The sequence below is a fragment of the Neospora caninum genome, chromosome IX, assembly GCF_000208865.1.
Source record: "Neospora caninum Liverpool complete genome, chromosome IX".
In the NCBI taxonomy this organism is placed as follows: domain Eukaryota; phylum Apicomplexa; class Conoidasida; order Eucoccidiorida; family Sarcocystidae; genus Neospora; species Neospora caninum.
Window position 1 is genome coordinate 5,271,840 of NC_018390.1, and position 21,624 is coordinate 5,293,463.

The 21,624-nt window shown below is 54.9% G+C and overlaps 2 protein-coding genes across 2 annotated transcripts; one reads left to right on the forward strand and one right to left on the reverse strand.

Annotated features, from left to right (window-relative positions):
- Positions 1-1,674: 1,674 nt before the first annotated feature.
- NCLIV_044620 (conserved hypothetical protein) lies at positions 1,675-9,394 on the forward strand (the record flags this gene model as incomplete). The annotated part of the gene is made up of 11 exons (XM_003881384.1): positions 1,675-2,099; positions 2,202-2,364; positions 3,061-3,309; positions 3,523-3,842; positions 4,027-4,105; positions 4,766-4,888; positions 5,306-5,400; positions 6,112-6,223; positions 6,718-6,821; positions 7,266-8,570; positions 9,232-9,394. 11 exons carry the CDS (start codon positions 1,675-1,677, stop codon positions 9,392-9,394), a joined length of 3,138 nt encoding a protein of 1,045 aa, XP_003881433.1.
- A 1,063-nt stretch (positions 9,395-10,457) lies between these two features.
- Positions 10,458-17,435, reverse strand: NCLIV_044630 (conserved hypothetical protein; the record flags this gene model as incomplete). Its single annotated transcript, XM_003881385.1, has 11 exons — positions 10,458-10,716; positions 11,007-11,493; positions 11,906-12,074; positions 12,239-12,331; positions 12,745-12,834; positions 13,104-13,370; positions 13,701-13,893; positions 14,307-14,419; positions 14,658-14,955; positions 15,157-15,368; positions 15,882-17,435. The coding sequence occupies 11 exons, from the start codon at positions 17,433-17,435 to the stop codon at positions 10,458-10,460; spliced, it is 3,735 nt and encodes a 1,244-aa protein (XP_003881434.1).
- Between the last annotated feature and the right edge of the window lie 4,189 nt (positions 17,436-21,624).

Consider the following 21,624-nt stretch of genomic DNA (forward strand, 5'->3'; position numbering starts at 1 on the left):
GCAGGAGAGAACCCCGCCGCCGCCATTTTGGCTGTAGCGACTGGCTTGACCCTTGATTAGTCCCGTCCCGTTTGTGGTTAAAGCTTTGTCTGGATGTGAAACGGCTCTTTGAGGATTTCGAAACGAACAAACAATTCTAGAAAGAACGAGCGTTTCCGCCAAAGCGCATGTTCATCGAAGACGGATCCTGAGGGGAAGTTCTCGACTGCCACCGCTCACTCCCGGGTGTATGTACAGTCGCGGCGACGAAGCGATCGAACTGTGCTATTCCGCGGTTAAGCTCTGATCGAATCGCGTTCTTCGCGCGCAACAGAAAGATACACGAATCACCAGGAGAGTTTCGTCCCTCAGACTAATCAGACCGCCCTAGGTTGTTTCTTTCGTTGCATTGTGGCCCCTGCATGTGCTACTGCGTTTCGCAGCGAAGCCGCCGTCAAAAGTTGGATAGAAAAAGAGAAGTGGCCTTCTCAAAGTGTCCTCTGCATTTCCTTCTTTTCGGCACTCGAGGAAAACGCCTCAAAACGACAGACACAACTCCCCGGGAGTGCGGCAGTTCCTCAGCTGTCACGGAGAAACCAGACGGTGTCTGTACAATGCGTGCCACAAGACCTCGCTGCAAAGAGAGGATCTCGTCCCTGATTTCTGCCCTCGAAAGAAACCTCTCGGTCCTCCCGATGTCTCACGTGATCGCTTGTGCGGCGAGAGCGGCGCGGCTCCAGCAGGCGACGAGCATCGTAGTAAAACTGCGTTTTCTGGCCACGGCGCCAAGCGTGTGCGTTGAGCAGACTGCTTGGCGACAACATGCGCATGCAATCCCTTCGGGGATCGGGAGAAAGCGGGACGTTTCTCGGTGTCTTGTGGCTTTCTTTTCGAGGCATTCCTTCGTCCTTTGCGACGATTTTCTTTTGCAGAAAACGAGGAAACAAAACGTGAGCCTCGCCCAGCGTCGTGTGCAGACGCCTTCTCCATTGGTTGCACGCCGCCGCCGAGAAAGCGAGAACGGGAGCGCTGGAATTGGCACGCGCCGAGACCTGGAATGGAGAGAAAGGCATTTCTTTCTCGCTCGGCTCCTTGCGGAGAAAGGCCGGATGGACGAGCGCCCTTTCCGGATCCTCGACGTGTCGGGTGTCTGTACACCGCAAGAGCGTCTCGCTACAGGGTGTATGTACACCAGGCAGCTGCACATCTTTTCCTCGGCGGCGTGGTCACCGTGATGCTTGAGCACTCGTTTTCGCTCTTTTCGTTTCTTCGTCCCCTTTCTTCTGTTTTTTCTCTTTTGCTCGTATAAACACGGTTCAAATGCGCCTTCCGCTCCCGACTTTCCCCTCGCTCGTCCATTCCACCAGTTCCGCGCCGCCGCTTCTCTCTCGTCTTGTCTCCGTCCCCGTATCGTTTCGCTCGCACGAAAGCGGCTCTTTGTCGCTTCGTGCCCCTCTCTTTTCCGTGTTTCTGGGCCTTCCAAATGCGAAGAGCGTCCGCTGCTCCCGAGGTGAAAGAAGGATGACTTCCATCACCTCTCTCCGGTGACCACGCAGTCTACCTCCCCCAACCTGTCACCAGCCTCGCGATCCTCCCTTTGTTTCTTCTCTCTCCATCGTCTAGACGTGATTGTGTTTCTTCAGTCTCACCTCGAATGCCTGTATCTTCTGAGACACCACGCAGCTTCTCTAAAAAATGCACCTTCCTGCCGCCGGTCGTCCCGCTGACCTCTCGTCGGTCTCTGAGGACCGGAAACTGACCGCTGCCGTTCCACTTCCGCCTCACGCGCAGCACCAGGCGTCGCACTCTGAATGTAGGCCCTCTTGCGGAACGGAGGCCGAAAAGCGCAAAGACAGGCGACAGGCGGCACGCAGAGAAGACGAGGGACCTTCCGACCCCGAGCGCCTTCTCGAGCGCTTTTCGCAAATCTGGGGTGACTCCGGGAGCCTGCGGGGCTACTTGCCCTCGAATCAGAGAGCGACAGACAGACACCATGGGAACGCGAATCTCCCAGCAGACAAAGGACCAGGCAGAGAAGGCGACTTCCTCCGTTACTGCCGGGCCTTTTATCGTGAGCAAGAGAGACAGCAACAAAGCCTGTTGCAGAGACCGCTCGACGAGTAAGTGAAGGGCGGAAGAGGGCTGGTGGAGCACGTACAGGTAATTCTGTTTCGGAAAGGGGTGGAGCGTCTCCTTCATCTCTTTTCTGTTCTTGCATGCAGACTTGAGAGGCTGCGCCGCCCCCTGGAGGAAGTTCTCGAAGGCGTTGCCCAGATGGAACGCGACGGCGCGCGGCTGCATTCGGCGAAGGAAGAAGTCCAGCGGTGCACGTCTGGCATGCATCGCGCATGTCGCCACCTCGTCCAGGAGCAAACGCAGCTGAAAGTGGGCGAAAAACTCTAAAAGGAACGCGCTCTGCAATCTGCTGTCCGCAAAGCAGACGCAGTGTTACACAACGAAATACACGTATATGCATGCAACTCCCTTCCTTCGCACATACACACATACACACGTACCTGTTGTCGCCTATTCACATATACATATATATATATATATATTGGTTGATAGATTTATCGAGAAAGATATAGAGAGAGATACACGTACCTTCATAAAATGCATAGAAAGATATATGTGCTGAACGGCAAGGGTGACGCTGTAGGTGTCTTGGAGAAGAAGTGATAGAGACCAGAACTTGGGAAGACGAGGTTTGTTTTTGTGGATCGACCGAGTTGATGAATTTTAGGTGGAGAGTTTCAGCAGTTTTTCGTCCCCCGTGGGTCTCTGTGCGCCGTTGTCGGATCGAGACGGGCACACGTCTGTCTTGGTTAAAACACATGAGGAAGGCGTGCACCTTCGTTCCCTTTTCTTTATCGTTTTTAGGGGAAGGGGAAACAGAGGCGGGATTCTGGTTGCTTGGTGTGCGTTGTTTGCGCCGTCATCGCTGCTTCTCGTTTTCTCGCCTCGAAAGACGAGACGGACCGGTGTTCGCTTCGGCTTGTGGCTTGTTCTCCCCGCGTCGAGGAAACAGATGGCGAAGAGCTCCCGAGTAAGTGTTTTCACTTTTTCTCCTCGTGCATGCAGCACATCATCGAAGTAATCCAAAGTCGTCTGGCCTACTACACTCGATACGAGGGCCTCAGGCAGCTTTTGGAGAGCCCGCGTCTGATCCTCACTCCTTCAACGTCTGTTTCGTCTTCGGGTTCTTCTTCCCACCTCTCCAATTTCCCCTCTGGAGGGGGAGGAACTCTGGACGTCCCGGGGTTGGCGAAAGCTCTCGAGTTCATTGACGAGGCCGCACAGTTCTTCTCAGTGCACCCGGACTACGCGGAGGTAAGCCTCTTTTTTCTCCTTTTTCTCGTCATGGAATCGTAGCGTGCAGAGACAGCCCAGATGCCCGGAGGCGGGTTCGTCTTTGTTTTTCTTGGTCTCTTTTGTCTCTCCCTTACACTTTTCTGTCGAAGGAGTCCGACTCCGTCCGTTTCCCCCATTCTCCCTTCTCTCCTTTCTTCATTCTCTGCTTCCTCTTTTCTTGGGTTCTCCCAGGCTTCCGCGTACCTACGGAAGTACGAGCTCCTGGGGACCCGCGCGCGCGCTGTCGTGCGCTCAGCCGTGCTCCAGAGCCTCGAAGCTTGCCAGGCGTCGGTCGAGAGGCGGCTGCAAGAAAGGCGGAGCGACGCCTCTCGCCCTTCCGGAGAAGACCAGAAGAACCAGAACGGAGAGGGTGGAGACTCGACAGCCTCGCGATCCGCTCTCGATCCCGCGCTATTCCACGTGCCGTTTCGAGTGGCAGGTGCGCCGCTGAAGGCGCTCACGGCGCTGCTCGTCGAGCGACAGAGAAAAGGCGACCAGGAGGCCTACGCAAGGTGAGATGGGGAAGGAAAGAAGGAAGAGAAGGATGCCCAGAAGAAAACGCCAAGACAAGAAGTTGAAAGAGAAGGGAAATCAAAGTTGCAGCCGAGAGAGAAGAGACAACACCGTTCAAAAGAGACGTGCGTGAAGAAAGGAACACCGGAGCGCGAAGCGATGGAAATCTTTGTTTTCGTTCAGCGCCGTGGACCAACTGGAGGCGATCTTTGTGGGAACGCGTCTTCGCCTTTTGCTCCCAGCGCTGAAGGAGGAGCTGAGCGTGAGTCGACGAGCAGCTTGGAAACTGCGCAGCACCTCGCCACGCGAAGCAGTCGAGCTCGCTCCACTTTCTCTCTCTCTCTCACCGAGAGAAAAAGAATCGAAGAAGAAACCCGTCTTGCGCTCCATTCTCCAAAGCAGTAGACTGCACGACTCTTGGGAGCCTTCCGCCGAGTTTCGCTGCGACCGCTTGCAGCCTCACTCAATCTCGAAAGTCGAAAAATAAAGTGGAGAGAAAAAGGCAACCCCCGTAGAGTGCGGAGCAGAGCGATCTTGCCTAAGAATGCCCGAGCAGTCTTATAGTCACGTGTGTGCGTCTTGTATACATATGCGTATGTTTAAATAGGTACGTAGATGTGTGTATTTGTTTTTGCAGACGTACATGCATATGGTTGCATATATGTATGCATGCATGTATAGTTATATATATATGTATATGTATAGGTGTGTATGTGCATGTGAGGATGTCGGTTGATTTCATTGAAAACGCGTTCTCGGGGGCTGCGAAGAGGGGTTTTTTTCTCTCGTGCACTGTCCCGTCTGAGGGAGGGCTGGGCGTGCTTCTTCTTTGGCGATCGAAAGAATCGACAGAGCACAGACACCTTTGTGGGTGAAGGCGCTGAGTGCTACTGTCAAAGAGTCGTGTGCCTTCTCTCTTCAGCGCCTGCTGCTGACGCATGCGACGCTCCCAGACGCGACGCGACACATTGCGCGGTATTGCGTCTCGATATGCGAGATGGAACTTCGCACTTTCTACGTTTTCTTTCCTCGGAGACGACAAAAGGTGAGCAATTCAAACGCCCCATGCGGACTCAGGGAGTGGGCGCGCCGAGACGATAAAAGACTTGAATGGTCAGTTTTCAAGTGCAAAGTGAAGCAAAGAGAACAAGGGAGCGCAGAGAAGGCTTTTCTTGGAAAACGCGCATCTCTCCCCAGTCTGTTCGCGCAGGTGCTGGTGGAAACGGCTGTTATCTTTGTCGAATTCTCTCAGGGTTCCTTGTCTCTCGTCTTTTTATCTTCTTTCTCTTTCTGCTTCATCCTTTTCTCCTCTGTTACACGTGGACATCTTGTTCTCTCCCCTTTGTCTCTCGTGGCCGTTTCTCCGCTAGTGCTCTTCTCTGTGCGTGTTCGTCTTTTCGTTTCTTTTACGTCTGCGTCGCTTTTGTTTTCTCCTCTTTTCCCTCTTTTTTCATGGACGCAGGAGGCTCTCAGGACGCTCCTCGAGGCAATCGGCAACTGCGCCTACGACTGCTTGCGTCCCCCAGCTCTCGCCTGTGACGCTGTGGAACAGCTGAGGTTCGTTCTTCTCGCGTTTTCCTTCCTTTCTACTCACATAGGCATGCGCTTACATATACATGTCTTGCATATGATTGCTCTCCCTAAATAGATACCGATATGTTTGTGTGACAACCTCTCATGTGCATAGTGCATGCATGTCTGGAGCGAGGCGTTTGAGCGGAAAGACAAAGATAGGAGTTTCTTTGAGCCGCAGCTGTGCCATGCGATTGCGAAGCGGTGCCCCTGTTGGTCCTCAGTGCTCATCTTCCGTTTTTTTAGCGTAAAAAAATGGATTTCTGCGTCCGCCGATAACCCGGCACTTCCCCGAGGCTCTCTGGCGCATTCTCCCTGTGCAAGTCTCTCCTTCTTCTCTAGGTCTTTCTTCCTTCTCGTGTCTTTTGTCTTCTTTCTGCCGTGTCTTCTTTCTTTTTTCTGCATGCGCTGTTCGTGCCTGCACCTGGAGTGTTTCGCGAATTCTTCTCTCGCCGCTGTCGCCTTTTCAAAGAAGAATCGTACATCAAAACCACCTCGCCCTCCTCGCCTTCCTTTTCGATCGCGCCTTTCCCCCGGAGAACACTCGCGTGTGTCTTTTGGATCCTTGGCTTTCTGGGCTTTCGTCTTTTTCAAAAAAAAAGCTGGCATCAAGAACATAAAGGTCATAGCTTGACCCTGTAGTGAGAGTATCGCGTCGTAAGGAAACCTTGTCTCTGTCGAATCTGTTGTTTCCAGCGAAATTGTCGAGTCGCTCCTTCTGGACGTTTTGCAACCGATCGATGACGTCGATCCCAGCAAGGCGGGCGACCTTGCTCCCTTTCTGTCAGCCATCTACAAACTCGTTCGAGTGAGTTTTTTGTCTCTCCCGGAATCGGAAACTTCTGGTCGGTCTGTCTCTTTTGCCTGGAGAATGCAACTGCCTCTTCTCCGCGGGGAGCTGGCGCTGCCAGTGTGTTTGTGGGACACACTGGAGGGCTGCGAACCCTTTTCTCTCTCCTTTTGTCTTCCAGAAAAAAGGGAAATCGCCTCTCTCCGTGTCTGTGCGCTTCGATTCCTGTGTTTACTGACTTCCTTCACTCTACCTCCACCAACATATATCTATCTATCTATCTATTTATCTATCTATCTATCTATCTATCTATCTATCTATCTATCTATCTATCTATATATATATATATATATATATATGTCTTGTTTCTTTTGCTCTCTACCTTGCTCTTTGTCTGTCTGTCTCGTTTTTCTTTTTCGATCTTTCTGTCTTCCTTCTCTCTCCTTTGGCTCGTTTCCTTCCTCGCTGTTCTCTCTAGCCTGTTTCGTTCTCCGTTTCTTTCTCTTTTGCAGGACATCCAAGAGCGGCTCTTGTTCCGAGCTGACTCGTTCATTGACGATCGCGTTCGGCGCTACCCGGCAGCTGCGCCTGAGCTCGTGGCCTTTATCTTTACCTCGTGAGTGCTTCGCAAATTGTCCGTGCTTTCTCTCCGCTCTCGCTGCCCATGCTTCGTTTCCTGTCTCCGCAAACGGGAGCTCTCCCCCCTGCGACAACTCCCCTCTTCGTCTCCTCTCTCCAGCCGCCAACACAAAAACGCTGTCGCCTGCCTCTGTCTCGAGAGGGAAAGTCGCGCGAAAAGGTTGCATTGAACGACTCGCCGCCCGTTCCACCCGTCTTTCTCCCCCTTTCTCTTCCTCCCTATTTCTCCCTCTTTTTCTCTCCATCTCTTTCTCCCTCGTTCTCCCTCTCGTTCCCTCTTTCCCTCTCTTTCTCTCTCTTTCTCCCACTCTCTGTCTCTGTTTCTCTCTCAGTCTCTCTCTTCTCTCTGTTTTTTCTCTTTTTGCATTCTTTGCAGCCCTTTGAACGGATCTCTGCCTGCCTTCTGTGGTTTTCTCTGCAGAATCGGCTTTCTTCCTCCCTTCTGCTCGCCTCTTTCCCCTGTTTCCTCTGTCTCTGCGTCTGCCTCTTCTTCCTTCTCGGTTTTTTCGCCTGTCCAGCAAGCTCTCCATCTGGTTACGCTCCTCCGACAAACTGTCTCCGCAGAGGCCTTTGGGTCTCTCTGTGGCGCGGCCCTCGAGGCGTCTTGCGTCGCTCTCTCTCGCGCCTGCCTCTCGCTCGAAAGCGCAATTCACAGCCGTCTTTCCCCTCAATCTTGTCTCCCCGCGAAGGCAATCGAGGCCCTACAAAACGCCACACACTCCTCTCCTTCTTCTCCTCCTTCTCCTTCTTCTTCCTCTCCTTCTTCTTCCTCTCCGTCCTCCTCTGCTTTGGAGTTGGGTCTTCCTTTTCATGTGTTTCTGTGGCGCACGTGCGAGGCGCGTTGTCGGGAGACTGCCGATGCCGAGAGCGAGTGCGGGGAGCGTGGGGCGCGTCGCGTGGAAAACGTGGCCTTGCGTCTTTCCGAAGAGCGCGAAGAAGCCTTCGCGGACTTGTGGGCGGAGTTGATTTGCGCGTTTTTCCTGCTGAAACATGTCACCGTTCTCCACAGTTTCCTCGAGTCTTTCGAGGATCTCGCCCTCTCTCCAGCGTGCCGAAAAATCTCCTTTCCGCCGCTCCTTTTCGGCAGCCGCCGCGCCCTGCGGGCGTCGGCCCTCGACGCGGGAACAGCAAAGGACGGAGCAGCTCCGCAAGCGAAAACGGAAAACGCGAAAGAGACAGGCAGTTCGCGGTTTTCGCTGCTTTCTTGGCTGTTTCTTCCGAGCGCACAGGAGGAGGCTTTCGACATGCGTGAACAGCTGCAGCGCGAGTCGAAGAGTCGCCTCGACAGTCTGCTTGCTGCCTTGGTGGCTGCCTTCGCTTCGCCCCTCGAACAGATCCTCGCCCAGATCCCTGCAGAGCTCCGTGCGGAGACACCCGAGGGAAAGACACTCGCGCAAATGCCTTGCATGCAAGAAGAGCATTTAAAATGGGCCCTCGCAGAATTTCGACACGGCCTGAAAATCCAACTCCCCGCCGTTCTTCTCCTCGCCATGCTCTTCTTCGACGTCCTCGGAGCCGAAGAAAGAGAAGAAGATGAAGGACGAGCCGAAGAAAGAGAAGAAGATGAAGAACGAGAAGAAGAAAGAGAAGATAAAGAACGAGAAGAAGGAGAAGGAAGGGTTGATGGGCGGCTGTCGAGGAAATGGAGACGACGGAAGCAGGAGGTCTTGGAAAGTTTGGGATTCCTTATTCAGCCTCTTCTGTCGGGAGTTCTTTCCGCCTACGAGTAAGCTTCCAGAGAGACTGCGTGCGGGTGTGGAGAGACACCGGATGCTTGTCGTTCGCTTCGTTCTTCATCGATGCACTTGCCAGTCCATCGCCGTGTCAAGATCGCTGAGAATCAGCTCGGACAGAGTTCTCTCCGAGGTTGACCGAAGCGTATCTTTGGTTGCTTCCCTACCCTCTCGTCACATACGCTTAGGGGGGGCAAGCACCTCCTGCTCATATATATATATATATATATATATATATATGCGTAAATTCATATATATACCTATATTCAGATAGTATATATATATATATATATATATAACGTTTCCTCTTCATGTATGCATATCTGTCTCTCTCGCTATTCATAGCCTTCGTGTCTCTCTCTTTATCTGGATATCTATATGTATGTGTCTATTTTCTATAGCTCAGTTGATTCGTCGCCCCCTCCCTACAATTAAAATTGCGCATCTGTGTATCTGCATGTGTGTGTCTCTCACGAAATATATATTTGTTTCCCTGTCCCTTTCTCACGTGTGCGTTTGTCGTCTGTGAGTTTTCTGTGTTTCGCGTTCGATCCGTTCGTCTTTCCGTTGCTGCGTCGGTCAGATTCTTCGGTGGAGCTGTCGCTCTTTGCCAATGTCTTCCCTAAGTGTGTCCCTTTTCTCTTTTTCCTCCAGGGAGTTCTCTTCTCTTTTGGAGACTGCTTTGTCACCCGAAGCGCGAGACGCGATCGACTGGAAGTCACCGGAAGACCTCCAACTCGCGCTGCTTCTCCCGGCGTGCGAAGCCGCCTTTTCGACGGCGGTTAAACTCCAGGTTACTCTCTCTCCTTCCGAGTAAAAGCGTTTAGGTTTGCGTCGCCTCTCGCACGAAGGAAACTGTGTTGCTGTCTCCCGTCTCTGCGCTCGAGGGCAGTCTCTCGGACGCCAAAGTCGGAGAAGCGCGGTCCCTTCGTCGCCCTGCAGCGACGAGCCTTCAGTCCTCTTCGGTCCATGAACTTTTTGCGACACCGGCGCGTGGCCGGGAAACGCTTCTGAAGGAATCTAAAAGCGAGAGTGAAGCACGTAACTATTTGGAGTACAAAGGCCACTGCATCTAAAAACCAATATCCTGTCCCCTCCTTGTGAGCCCTCTTTCAAAATTGCAAACGCGCGCACATGCAGCTCCACACGGGCCAAAAACCCCAACAATGCGCGGACTCCAGGCCGCCCTCATATATATATATATATATATATATATATAAAAGTAGAAAGAGAGATCAAGCACATATGCAGATCCATATATATATATATATATATATATATAAGTATGCAAATGTAGAAGTGTACATAGCTGCGTGTGTAGAGTGCAGAAAGCTGTGACTCTGTTACTCGGTAGCCAGAGTATTCTACGAACACCAGGAGAAAAAGTCGCGCTCTGCAGAAAAGCGACGGTTCGTTGTCTTTCGAGAAAAGACGAGAAACTGAGGTGTCTCGGCGCGTCGCCAGAGAAGGCGAAACCCGATGCGCGCGGCAGAAAGGTCTCACACCCTCTTTTCCTGCTTTCCGTGCTGTCGCCGACGACGGAGACACTTGTCTCTTCGGCAAAGATTGACAAGAGAAGCCCCAACGCAGCGAGCGTTTGCGAGGCAACGGAGTCAACAGCGCGAAGGAAAGATACACGTGTCTGAAAGCGTTCTCCAGGGCACCCCTATCGGACATGCGTTTGAAACAAAGTGCGTCTCCCCACTTCCGTCCAGCTCAGCACCGAGCCTCAGTCTTTTCTTCTCCATCTGCGTTCTTCCTTTTCTGCTGTGTCTTCCTTTCTTCTTCTCTGGCTTTGTCTGACTCGACTTTGTTTCGCAAGGCCGTGCGCGTTTTGCGGTTTCGAGTGTCTCTTGGGAAAATCTGGGGAAGAAAAATCGTCAGCGGTGCTGCGAGGTAGCAGTGCTGGCTGCTCGAAGTCGATCGGCGAACGTAGACCCTTCGGGCTGCGGGGGCGGAGGCGCGAACGGAGACAAACTGTCTTGGTCGACAGCTGCGAAGGCGGTGGGCCGCGCGAGGTCTGGGACGTGTGCATGCGTCTCGCGCCGCTCTTCCCTTTCTTCTCGCTTCTCTCCGGCGCTGGAGACGCAGGGTGCACGCAGCCCCGAAGCCGCAAACTCCCGCCCGGCGTGGGGAGCCCTGCGCAGAGCCACGAAAAACGGAGACACCCAGGGACGGAGACAGCTATCTGTGGGGGGGGGGACGAAGGCCCTGAACCGAAAGTCGCTCCAAGTGGGAGGAGGCAAGAGCCCCCAGAGAGAGGACACAGCTGTCCTCAAAGAGTTGTCGACGGCTGTTCAGGCACGGCACACACCCACGCGTTCGACTGATTAGGGGAGAAACGCGCAGAATGACAGAGTCTCCGAACCCACGCAGGCCAGGCAAAAGGCCATCTCTTTGTTGGGACGGTCTGCGCGGCGTTTCCTTACCCTGTCCATCCTACGGGTCGTCTAGGTTCGCAACTTTCTGTCCTGACTGGTTCCAGCTGCCTGTCTTCTCGCGCGAGTCTCTGGGGATCTTGCGAGAAATCGGCTGCATACGGCTGCTCGGCGCCTCTGCGGCCCAACCCTGCGAGAGCGGCCAGCGTGGAGTTCGCCGCTGCAGAGGAAACGGGAAGCGGGAAGGCCTCGCGATTTTCTTTCCCCTCTTGCCCCGCAAAGCTCCTCGAGCCTGCGCGCCCCGGTCGCGGATCGTGCTTTCCGGGCGAGGCGAGCGAGGGCGCTGGCGAGAACGCAGTCGAGGCAGTGCCGGAGGAGCTCGGCCTCGCGTTCTCGCCTGCAGAGAGAGGCGGAGAAGAAGCAGCGAAACCAGAGAGAGCGGCGGAAACCGAGGGGACTGAGGGCCGCGCCGCCGTGTACCGCCCCATGTACGTCTCCAGCTGGCGAGTCGTCAACTCCTTGTTCAAACGGAGATTCACTGAAGCAAGGGAAAGGAAACAGAGAGCGAGAAGGCAGTGAAGGAAACAGAGAGATACGGGAGGGGGTAACGAAGGGACAGAGACAGATAGAGAGCGGGGACGCGGAGAGGAACGACAGCAGAGACCGGTCCGCGAGACGAGAGAGACGCGCACGTAACGGGAGAAAAGATGCAAAGGCACGAGAAGACACACGGAAACTCCACGCGGGTCAGGAGAGAGGCAGCGGGGACAGGTAGGAAGAGAGAGGCAGCGGCAAGTCACGTGTTTGACTGAACTGCATTTGCTGCTTTCCACAAGAGAGAGAAAGGCCCGCAAGCAGTGAGAGGTAGCCCGGTCGTGTTTTCTGCGTCTCTGAGCGCGTCACGTGTTAGATGGCGAGAGGCTGCGGGTTTTGAACGTCGAGGTACGCACCGTCTTTCGCCGCAGCCAGTTCCTCCTGGAGTTGATCTATTTCTTGAGAAAGTTGCGCGCAGCGATGCGAGAGAGCCGTCGCCTGCTCAGTTTTCTGTCGGTCCTCTGCGCGTTGCTGGTCAAGTTGCTGCTGGAGCGACGCGCTCTTCAGCGACAAAGCTGCCACGTCCTGCATGCGCACGCGAAAAGTGAGTGAGAAACGTCGAGGAATAAATGAGACTCGCGGAAGAGAGGTGCGAAAAGAGAGAGGAGAAAGAAAAGAGGAGTCATCGGAGAGGTTACACGTTGAAGAGGCGAAAGGCAGCGTGAAAAGTGAATCGCTTAAATGCCGACCTTCTCCAGTGCCTGCCGGTCCGCACTCCTCGCCTTTTGCTTCATCTTGAACGCGCGAATGTGCTGCTGGAGCTTCGCGATGATGTCGTTCCCCTGGCGACACAAACGCAGGACGAGACACCGTGAAAACACGTGTTCACAAGGTCAAAAGAGCGTTCGCATTTCCTCTGGAGAAGGCGAGAGTGCACATTCATGCGAGGAGGGAGAATAAGACACCCCGAGTCTTCATTTCTGAGGACGAAGAACGTCTCAACCCTGGAGCCTCTTCTGCCTGCAAGATGGGTATCTTATCGAGAGAGCAAGGCATGTCTCCCAGTCTCTCTCTTTCTCTTTCTCTCTGTCTCTTCTTCCGTCGAGTTGTTTTGCTTGTTGTGCTCGTCTTTTCCCTCTGCATGCAGGCACATCAGACCTCGCGCGGTTTTCTTTCTTCCGCCGTTTTGCGTCTTCTCTAGCGCGCCTTTTCTCTGCGTTTCCGTTTTCTCGCGCAGTTTCGCGCAGAGTCCTACTCGGTGGATTTCTTGAATCGCCGTGTTGAGCTCCTCCTCCAGTCGCACTTCCCTTGCCTTCAGCTGAGTTACGGTCTCCTGCAGCGCCGCCTGTAGGTTCAGCGAGAAAGAGCGCCCAGGAAAAAGCGAGACGCAAGAGGCGGAAACGTGCAGAAAAAAGTGGGGAACCACACAGCGGCCACGGCGCAAGACGCACCGCCCAAAGAGGTTTCGCACATCCTCTCAAGTGCTCTCGCCTTCCCTGCTGTGTCCTCTCTTTCGCCAGCTGGTGCCGCGTTCTCCTCTTCAACTTGTGCTCTTCTCTTCGTTCTTCTCCCCTCTTCTGTTCCTCGCTGCGGTTCCCTCTCTGTTTTTCGTACCTTCTGGCTTTGAAGCTCGGCGAGAAGCGTCTCGCGTTCCTTGAGCAGCGCCGAGTGGGAAGTGTCTCGCTCCCGCAGTCTGGTGAGTTCTTCCTTAAGCTCCTCCGTCCGCTGTTCCAGGAGACACCTGCCTTCGCGCTCTTGCTTCTCGCGGTCTTCAACTTCGCCGCAGCGCCCAACCGCGCGCCCCACCTGGCTGCGCACCTCTTCGTACAAACGCTGCAACTCCTTGAGCTCCGCTTCGAGCGTCCGATTGCGCCCGGTCGTCTAAACCGCAGGAACCCGGAGAACGAGAGACGAGGAACGGGAGGTACAAAACTTCGAGAAACGGAGCACAAACGTCCATTCCCATCGACTCCGGCGGCACTCTCAACGTGCGCATGCACAAATACACGCGGGGGTGTATCTACACACATACGTTTGAATGGATATATACGAGTTTACGAACATATGAATATGTAAAGGTGCATAAACCCATGTATATACACATTGTATGAGTATATATACATATATATATATATATATATATATATATATATATATATATATGGAGATATGTAAATGCGTAGATGTGTATGGATAGATTTCTAGTCTTACGAGGAGGAGTTCCTGTTCGGCCTTTTCAGCTTTGTGTTTTAGTTCTTCTTTCTCAGAGGAGTGTCTCTCCTCGATTTCACGTTGCTCCTCTCCCAGGCGTTTCAGCACTTCTTCAGCTTCCGCTTGGTGCACCGCCAGCGTCTTCTCCAGAGTCTCCTGATGCTTCTCCTTCGTCTCCTCCAGGTGACGCGCCCTAACAAAAAGTGCCGAACGAACGCACACCCGTAAGCATACCCAGTTGCATATGCACACATATATATGCGCTGTACGCCAATAAATATAAAATGTTTGCTGGAGAGATCGGCGCGAGAAAGGAGAAAACCAACGACTGGTCTCCCCCTTCCACAGAAGATTGTCTCTGTGCATGTGAGGAATCCACCCTATAAATGTATCTTCACTCCAGAAAATGCATGCATACAATACATGCTCATATATATATATATATATATATATATATATATATATGCGCGTACCACACCAGCATTCATATATGCATATATATAGATATATATATATATATAGATATAGATATAGATATATATAGATATATGTGTCTGTGGATTTGTGAATATGTTTGACGACGGGCTTTGTGTTTCATTCACGTACATTTCGGCCTGCGACGCTTCGAAGAGGTGAGAGAGACTGGAGAGTTGGTCTTGGAGGAGCGCACATTGTTTCTCCAGCATCGCTGTTGTCTCCACTTTCTGTGCACTAAAAATCTGGAGAATTCAGGGAGAGGGGGGAAGACCGGCAGCAACTAATGGAGGAGCTTTCGCGGACGAGACGCCCTTTGTGTGAGGGCGCCCGCCGCGTTCTTCTCACGAAGCCGAGAAGATGCGCGGAGAGGCCACCTTCCGGGACGAAGAACATTTCTTTTAAAACAGTTTGTGCACGTGGAAAAGTCGACAGGAGACTAGGTGAAGTCGCACAGAAAAAACAGATCCAGGGGAAACCGACCTGAAAGCTGGCGAGCTGCTGAGCGAGGTGGAGCTTGAGTGTCTCATCGGAACTTTTCCGCATGCGCAGAGAGAGGTGGGTCAGTTCTTTGAACAAATTCATCTCCACCAGACTCAGCCACGCGTCGTCCCCAGCTGTCGCGACAGCCGCCATCTTTCCCGAGCTGCAGCTCTCGAGGCTGGGCGAGAAACCGGGGAGCGCAGACGACGAACTTTCTGTCTCTCGCCCCGCGTCCGCAGGCAGAGACGAAGGCGCCCGCGATCCACAGAAGCCCGGGCAATTAAACACCGCCGCAAGTCTGGAGAAAAAGAAGAGAGACGGAAACCGAATAACGGGAAAGAGAAAGAAAGGGGGAAAGGAGCAAGAGAAGAGGTGCGCGAGAGTGTGGAGAGGAGATTGAGAGAACAAGAAAGACCATCGTGGCAGAAGACGGAAACAGCGAGACGCGGGGGAATGTGGGTGAATTCCTAGGCTGACGCCCCCTCCCTCTCTCGCGTACCTCTGCGGAGACCCGGAGTCTCCTGGGGATAGCCCGGGACAATGCGAGAACGCGCACTCCTCGAGCAAGTCGACGAACTTGGCGGGAAACGCCTGGAAATCGATCAGAAGTCGCTGATCGCTGCGCATGCGGGCAAAGTCCGTCTCCCCCACTTCTGCGCTGTAGTGTACGTACAGGTTCTGGCGGTCCGTCAGCTCCACGCGAAGCACTTGCTACGTGCGAAACACAACACAGCGGGAGAGACAGGCGAAACAGAGGTACACGGACTGAAAAGAGCTAATGGAAAGGGAGAGACCAGAACGGAGAGGAGGAGAGACGAATGGAAAAAACGGGAGAAGAATGAAAAAAACGAGAGAGTAAAGAGAGAGTCGTGAAGCGAGGAAGAAAAAGAAAAACACACAAAGGACGGCAACGGAGAAGATGCCAGGCGAGTTGACGCAGGTGACGACAGCGTGGAAGGAGGAACGAAAGACATGCGGAGACACCCTGGAGCACGACAGGGGTTAAGAGCCCTTTTTCTCGTTGTCATGTCACGCCCGTCTCTCTTTTCCCATCTCCACGCACAGACAGCCACGTAGTTTCCGCTCTTTCTCGTGCGGCTCTCCGAGATTCTCGGGACGGGAACCTTTCATTTCCTTCCCTCTCTTTCCTTTTCTCTCCCTTCTTTCCCTTTCCTTTCCTCCCCATTCGTTTCGAGGCCGTCGCGAGGCTCATGTGTCTCGCACCTGAAAGCCAGTTCCCTGAGCTCCGCCGCTGACAGAGAGTTTGAGGGTGAGAGGACACACGAAGGTGTCTCTGTCAGATCCGCTCTTCACCTTGACGGGCAGCTCTCGAAAGAACAAAACTTCTTCCCGCAAGCCGTCGACGCGTCTTGCGCCGGGGCCGAAGCCTCCCAAGAGGAGCGGCGGAGCGCCAGCGAGAGAACTGAGGAAGGAGGGCTGCGCAGCAGCCGGGAAAGAAAACGGAAGAGAGGAAAAGGCGGGGTGGGGAAAGGAAGGGAAGGGCGCAGGCAGCTTCTCACGGGCGCTTTGCTTCGTCTCCCAGGGAACCGGCGCCTCAGCTTTCTCGTCTCTCCTCCAGGTGCCCGAGAGGGGCAAGAAAGCAGAGTGCGAACAGGCCGAGGCCGGGGCGTTTTCACAGCAAGTCAGGTCTTCTCTCCCCTCTTTCACTCGCTCGTCTCCCGAGCAGGCCGCGGGCCTGGCGAAGCAATGGGGACAAGACCCCGCCATCGCGGGCGGAAACGGACAATCGTACGCGGGGAAGGCAGCTCTCTCCATCGCGGGAGGCTTTCCGAAAGACTGGAAGGAAGGCAGAGACAGGCGCGCGGACGAGCGGGGAGTCGCGCTCTCGCGCATGCAGCGACTTGCAGCGGTGGCGCTGGAGATGCATGCACTGGGCACGGGCGCGTCCCCAAAGCTGCAGCAGGCGGGCCCCCGCGGGCACTGCGCTCGCAGGAGACAAGGCGAGGCGCCGCACGCGCTTCCGAAGCAGTTCTGGGCTCGGTCGATCGCTGTCGAGGAGGAAGCTGAGCCTCGACACGGCGACGGCGCGAAGGGCGTGGAGGAGGGCTCTTCTTCGGCCCCCCTCGAGTCCTTCCGGGGAAGCGACGTCCCGAGGCGCGGGGAAGCCGAGCCGCGCGGACACGGGCAGCTCCCGTCGGAGCCGGGTGTACATGCACCCGACACGGGTGGGTGCCCGAGGCGGAGGAGTGAAGGGGTGGTTGCCGCGCCTGCCGATCCGTCGCGCCCGAACAGCCCCTTTTTCTTCAGAAGAAGAAGCAGCTCGGTGGCGGGGCCTGGAACCACCGCTGGGCACGCCTTTGTCGGCTTTCCTCTCTGCAGGTCGGCGCTGCCTCGCCGATCCTTTTCGCGCTCTCCCGCCTGGCCCGAGTCCGAGGCGGCGCATGCGGAGGCCTTTTCTGCCTCGGCACTGCCCCGCCGCGCACACCGAGACGGAACGGCCGCCGAGCAGGCCGCGGGCAGAGGAGACGATCGCAGCGGCTGCGCGGGATAGGCGAGCGCGCGGCCTGGCGACGCGGAAGAACGGATGAAGGAAATGGACGGAGAAGAGCACAGAGAAGAACAGGAAGGGTGGTCCGAAGCGCGGCCGGAGTCGTGCGCGAGGTGCCCGGTGGGAAGACTCTCAGAAACTCCAGGGTCTCCTTCAGTCAACTGCGCCCCAGCGGGAGGGAGCGCAGAGCCGGCTGAAGCAGGATGTTGAGGAGCAGTGAAGAGGCCGCCGCCTGCAGCCGCTGTCACGGGAAAGGTCGAGGGGGGCATGACTGCCTGTGATGAGGAACGGGACTCTGTGGAGTGACGCGTCGCGCCCGGTTCGTAGTGTGGTCTCTGCACTTTCTCCAAGAGGAAGATGAATCCACGTGGCGCTCGTTTTCACCTGGCGAAAAAGGCAGATACGTCTGAAGAAGCACGCGTCGCGACTCGGCTATACCGGCGTGTGCCCGCGTGTCTGAGCCCAGGATGGCCTCCCGGGAGTTTGTCGAGGCCAGAACCGCGACGAGCCTCCGTTACTTCCCTTGACGAAGGAAAACGAGCCTTGCTGGACGCAAAGAACCCAGGAGAGAGGGGGCAGATGGAAATCGATCAGGCGGTGTGTCTTGAATCTCCGCCGCGCTGGGCTGTTCCCGGCCGACGAAGAAGCCGACACAGAGGTGGATCGGCTCCGGCGGCGCTATCTTGGACACGGCTTCGCAGAGGTGCCGAGGGAAAAGACACTCAGTTTGCGTGCCAGTTCTAGAATCGTCGGGGAAATCGACGCAGGCGACAAGGCAAGAAGAAAAGGGCCGACACGCGTGCGCACATCTAGGCGCGCAAAAGGGGGAGGACCGGCAAGTGGACAGAAGGTTCGACGCGCCGCTCGCGGGTAGCTGCCGCGGGTAGGCGGAAAAAATCCGGAAAACTGCAGAGGTGGAGGACTTGCTCCGTCTTTGCCTTCCCTGTTCCGTTGAAAAACGCGTTTTCCCGGGAACGCCTTTCGCTGCATTCTTTACACGCGGTGCGCTGCACACGGGAGTCTTGCAAGCGAAACGGCGCGCATACAGAGGGGGGCACACAGCCGTGGGAGAGAAACACAACCCCCCCAACGCGTTCGCGCTCGGCGGCCGATTTTGTCTTTCTGCACACTGGAGGCTTTTCTTTGAGCGTTCCAGAACCAACAGCTGAGACAACGAGAGCACACACCGTCCGGTGTCTAGACAGCGGACTGTTGAGATCGCGCAGCTCCACCGATCCACGGAAACAGGAAATGTGCCGAGAGTTTCGGGAAACGCGCCCGGATAACGGTTGGCATTTCACAGTCGCACACCCAGCGGAGCCGCAGGGCTTGGCAGAAAATGCACACACCAGCGGGACTGATTCACATCGAAAATCACCCTAGATTAAAGAGATGGGGATGTTTAGACCCTATGCATTCATGGCTGTGTCTGGCGTCGTGTCGGTGTGCTTCGAAGTGTAAACCGTCGAGGTCTGTCGGACTTCCGGAGTCAGGGTAGAACAGCAAGGTATGCCTAGTGTAGATTCACGTGATTCCTGTATCTGTCGTAAGCGTTCTCAAAGGCAACCGAGCGCTCTGCCGTGCAGGGCTGTGCCGAGTGAAGATCAGTTGCGTCAGAACGGAGCGAAACAGGTTTGCGAGGGAATCAGCAAATGCGGGCCTCCTGGCCGAAGAGGGGCTCCATTGGGAGTGCCCAGCCTCAGAGGCCTCCTCCAAATCTGTTTTGTTGCTTTTTCGAGGGGATTTGCGGGCAACTCTCTCCTCGAGAGGTGCTGAGTTGTCAGGCGGCACCCCGAAATCAGTTCGTGTCACGTTCGCACGTTTCACAGACGATAGCCTGACGCCGTCCCAAACGCACGACACAGCAAGAGCCGGCTTTGGGGTCTTTCTCCATCAAGCCTTCTGGTACGTGTGGAGACACCTCCAGGAGATCGGGCGCACAACGCCATCGACGGTACGCAGTCTTCTTGGCAAAGTTTCGACGACAATACACCCTGGCCTACGGTGCCTGCCGGCGCCTTTGGCCTTTGGGGTTGTTCGCCCGCGATTCTTGAGCTATCACTTCTTTTCACGCTAAAACGGCTTCCTTGTTCATGAAAGAGGGGCACTCTGAGCTTCATTTGCAACGTCAACCGTTTAGAGTGTTTTTTTGGGTCGGTCCTCCCCCATGTACAGGCGGTTCGTCTGGCCGACGTCTAAGACGACTTCTGATCTCATGGGAAGGAAGGTCATGCTTTCTCAGTTTTCCCGCAGCACGAGCATACCGTGTCCCAGTTTTCCTCGGGTGTCTGTGTGGGATATCGTTTGCGCAGCGTAGGGAGGAGCGACACCGCGAAGCGGAAGACGATTTGCGGCTCTTCGTGAGGCCTCAGCCACAACAAGGAGAGCGTCTCTTCACGGTCCCGAAAGACTCATGCTACAAGATGCGTTCTGCTGCAGATGATCAATCCGACGTTTGTGTAGAGAGTGTTCCGCCCCGTTTTCCCTACCGTCCAAGAGCGTGTGCTGAAGCAAAAATAGATGCACGTATGTGGGAGTTCGTTTTTTACAGCAGTCGCAGAAGAACGGATTCTTCAGTTGTCAGATGAAGCATTCTTCCACCACCAAACCTCTCCACGTCGCCGTCTGACCAGTTTAACGCAGTTCTCCCGTGGCGTCAAGGCTCAGTCGGTTGCTTCTGCATGTTGCGTTACAAGCACAGTTCTCGGCGTTGTTACACGGTTACACGCGTGAGGTGGAACGACGGCGAACCTTCAGCCGCGGAGTGCACCGTCACCTGCAAAACGGACAGTTGTGTTTAGGATGTGGTAGAACATATCAAGCCCAACACAACTGAGTTAAGTAATACAGGGCTGAACGGTGGGTTTGTTTCAGTGCCCAAAAAGGCAGAGCACTGGGTTGGATACCCGGCGAACGGCGCTCTCAAAAAAACCCTCCACTGAAAGCGAAGAATGAAGAGGAACCCAGCTCGCCTTGACTGGCTAGAGTAAATTTGTCACGAGAACGGCAAAGTTGAAATACACCTGGCGAGGCCGATGAGACGAACGCTACAGAAGTGTTGTTCGCCTCCCCCCACGAAAGATCCAGTGTCTGTGACGTAAATCTGGCGTCTGTTTGGGTTTCCCTTCTCTCCGGCACTCTTGAGATGGGAACCCGTCAGGCTTTCTGCGGCGCGGAATGAGACACACACCGTCCGGTGTCTAGACAGCGGACTGTTGAGATCGCGCAGCTCCACCGATCCACGGAAACAGGAAATGTGCCGAGAGTTTCGGGAAACGCGCCCGGATAACGGTTGGCATTTCACAGTCGCACACCCAGCGGAGCCGCAGGGCTTGGCAGAAAATGCACACACCAGCGGGACTGATTCACATCGAAAATCACCCTAGATTAAAGAGATGGGGATGTTTAGACCCTATGCATTCATGGCTGTGTCTGGCGTCGTGTCGGTGTGCTTCGAAGTGTAAACCGTCGAGGTCTGTCGGACTTCCGGAGTCAGGGTAGAACAGCAAGGTATGCCTAGTGTAGATTCACGTGATTCCTGTATCTGTCGTAAGCGTTCTCAAAGGCAACCGAGCGCTCTGCCGTGCAGGGCTGTGCCGAGTGAAGATCAGTTGCGTCAGAACGGAGCGAAACAGGTTTGCGAGGGAATCAGCAAATGCGGGCCTCCTGGCCGAAGAGGGGCTCCATTGGGAGTGCCCAGCCTCAGAGGCCTCCTCCAAATCTGTTTTGTTGCTTTTTCGAGGGGATTTGCGGGCAACTCTCTCCTCGAGAGGTGCTGAGTTGTCAGGCGGCACCCCGAAATCAGTTCGTGTCACGTTCGCACGTTTCACAGACGATAGCCTGACGCCGTCCCAAACGCACGACACAGCAAGAGCCGGCTCTGGGGTCTTTCTCCATCAAGCCTTCTGGTACGTGTGGAGACACCTCCAGGAGATCGGGCGCACAACGCCATCGACGGTACGCAGTCTTCTTGGCAAAGTTTCGACGACAATACACCCTGGCCTACGGTGCCTGCCGGCGCCTTTGGCCTTTGGGGTTGTTCGCCCGCGATTCTTGAGCTATCACTTCTTTTCACGCTAAAACGGCTTCCTTGTTCATGAAAGAGGGGCACTCTGAGCTTCATTTGCAACGTCAACCGTTTAGAGTGTTTTTTTGGGTCGGTCCTCCCCCATGTACAGGCGGTTCGTCTGGCCGACGTCTAAGACGACTTCTGATCTCATGGGAAGGAAGGTCATGCTTTCTCAGTTTTCCCGCAGCACGAGCATACCGTGTCCCAGTTTTCCTCGGGTGTCTGTGTGGGATATCGTTTGCGCAGCGTAGGGAGGAGCGACACCGCGAAGCGGAAGACGATTTGCGGCTCTTCGTGAGGCCTCAGCCACAACAAGGAGAGCGTCTCTTCACGGTCCCGAAAGACTCATGCTACAAGATGCGTTCTGCTGCAGATGATCAATCCGACGT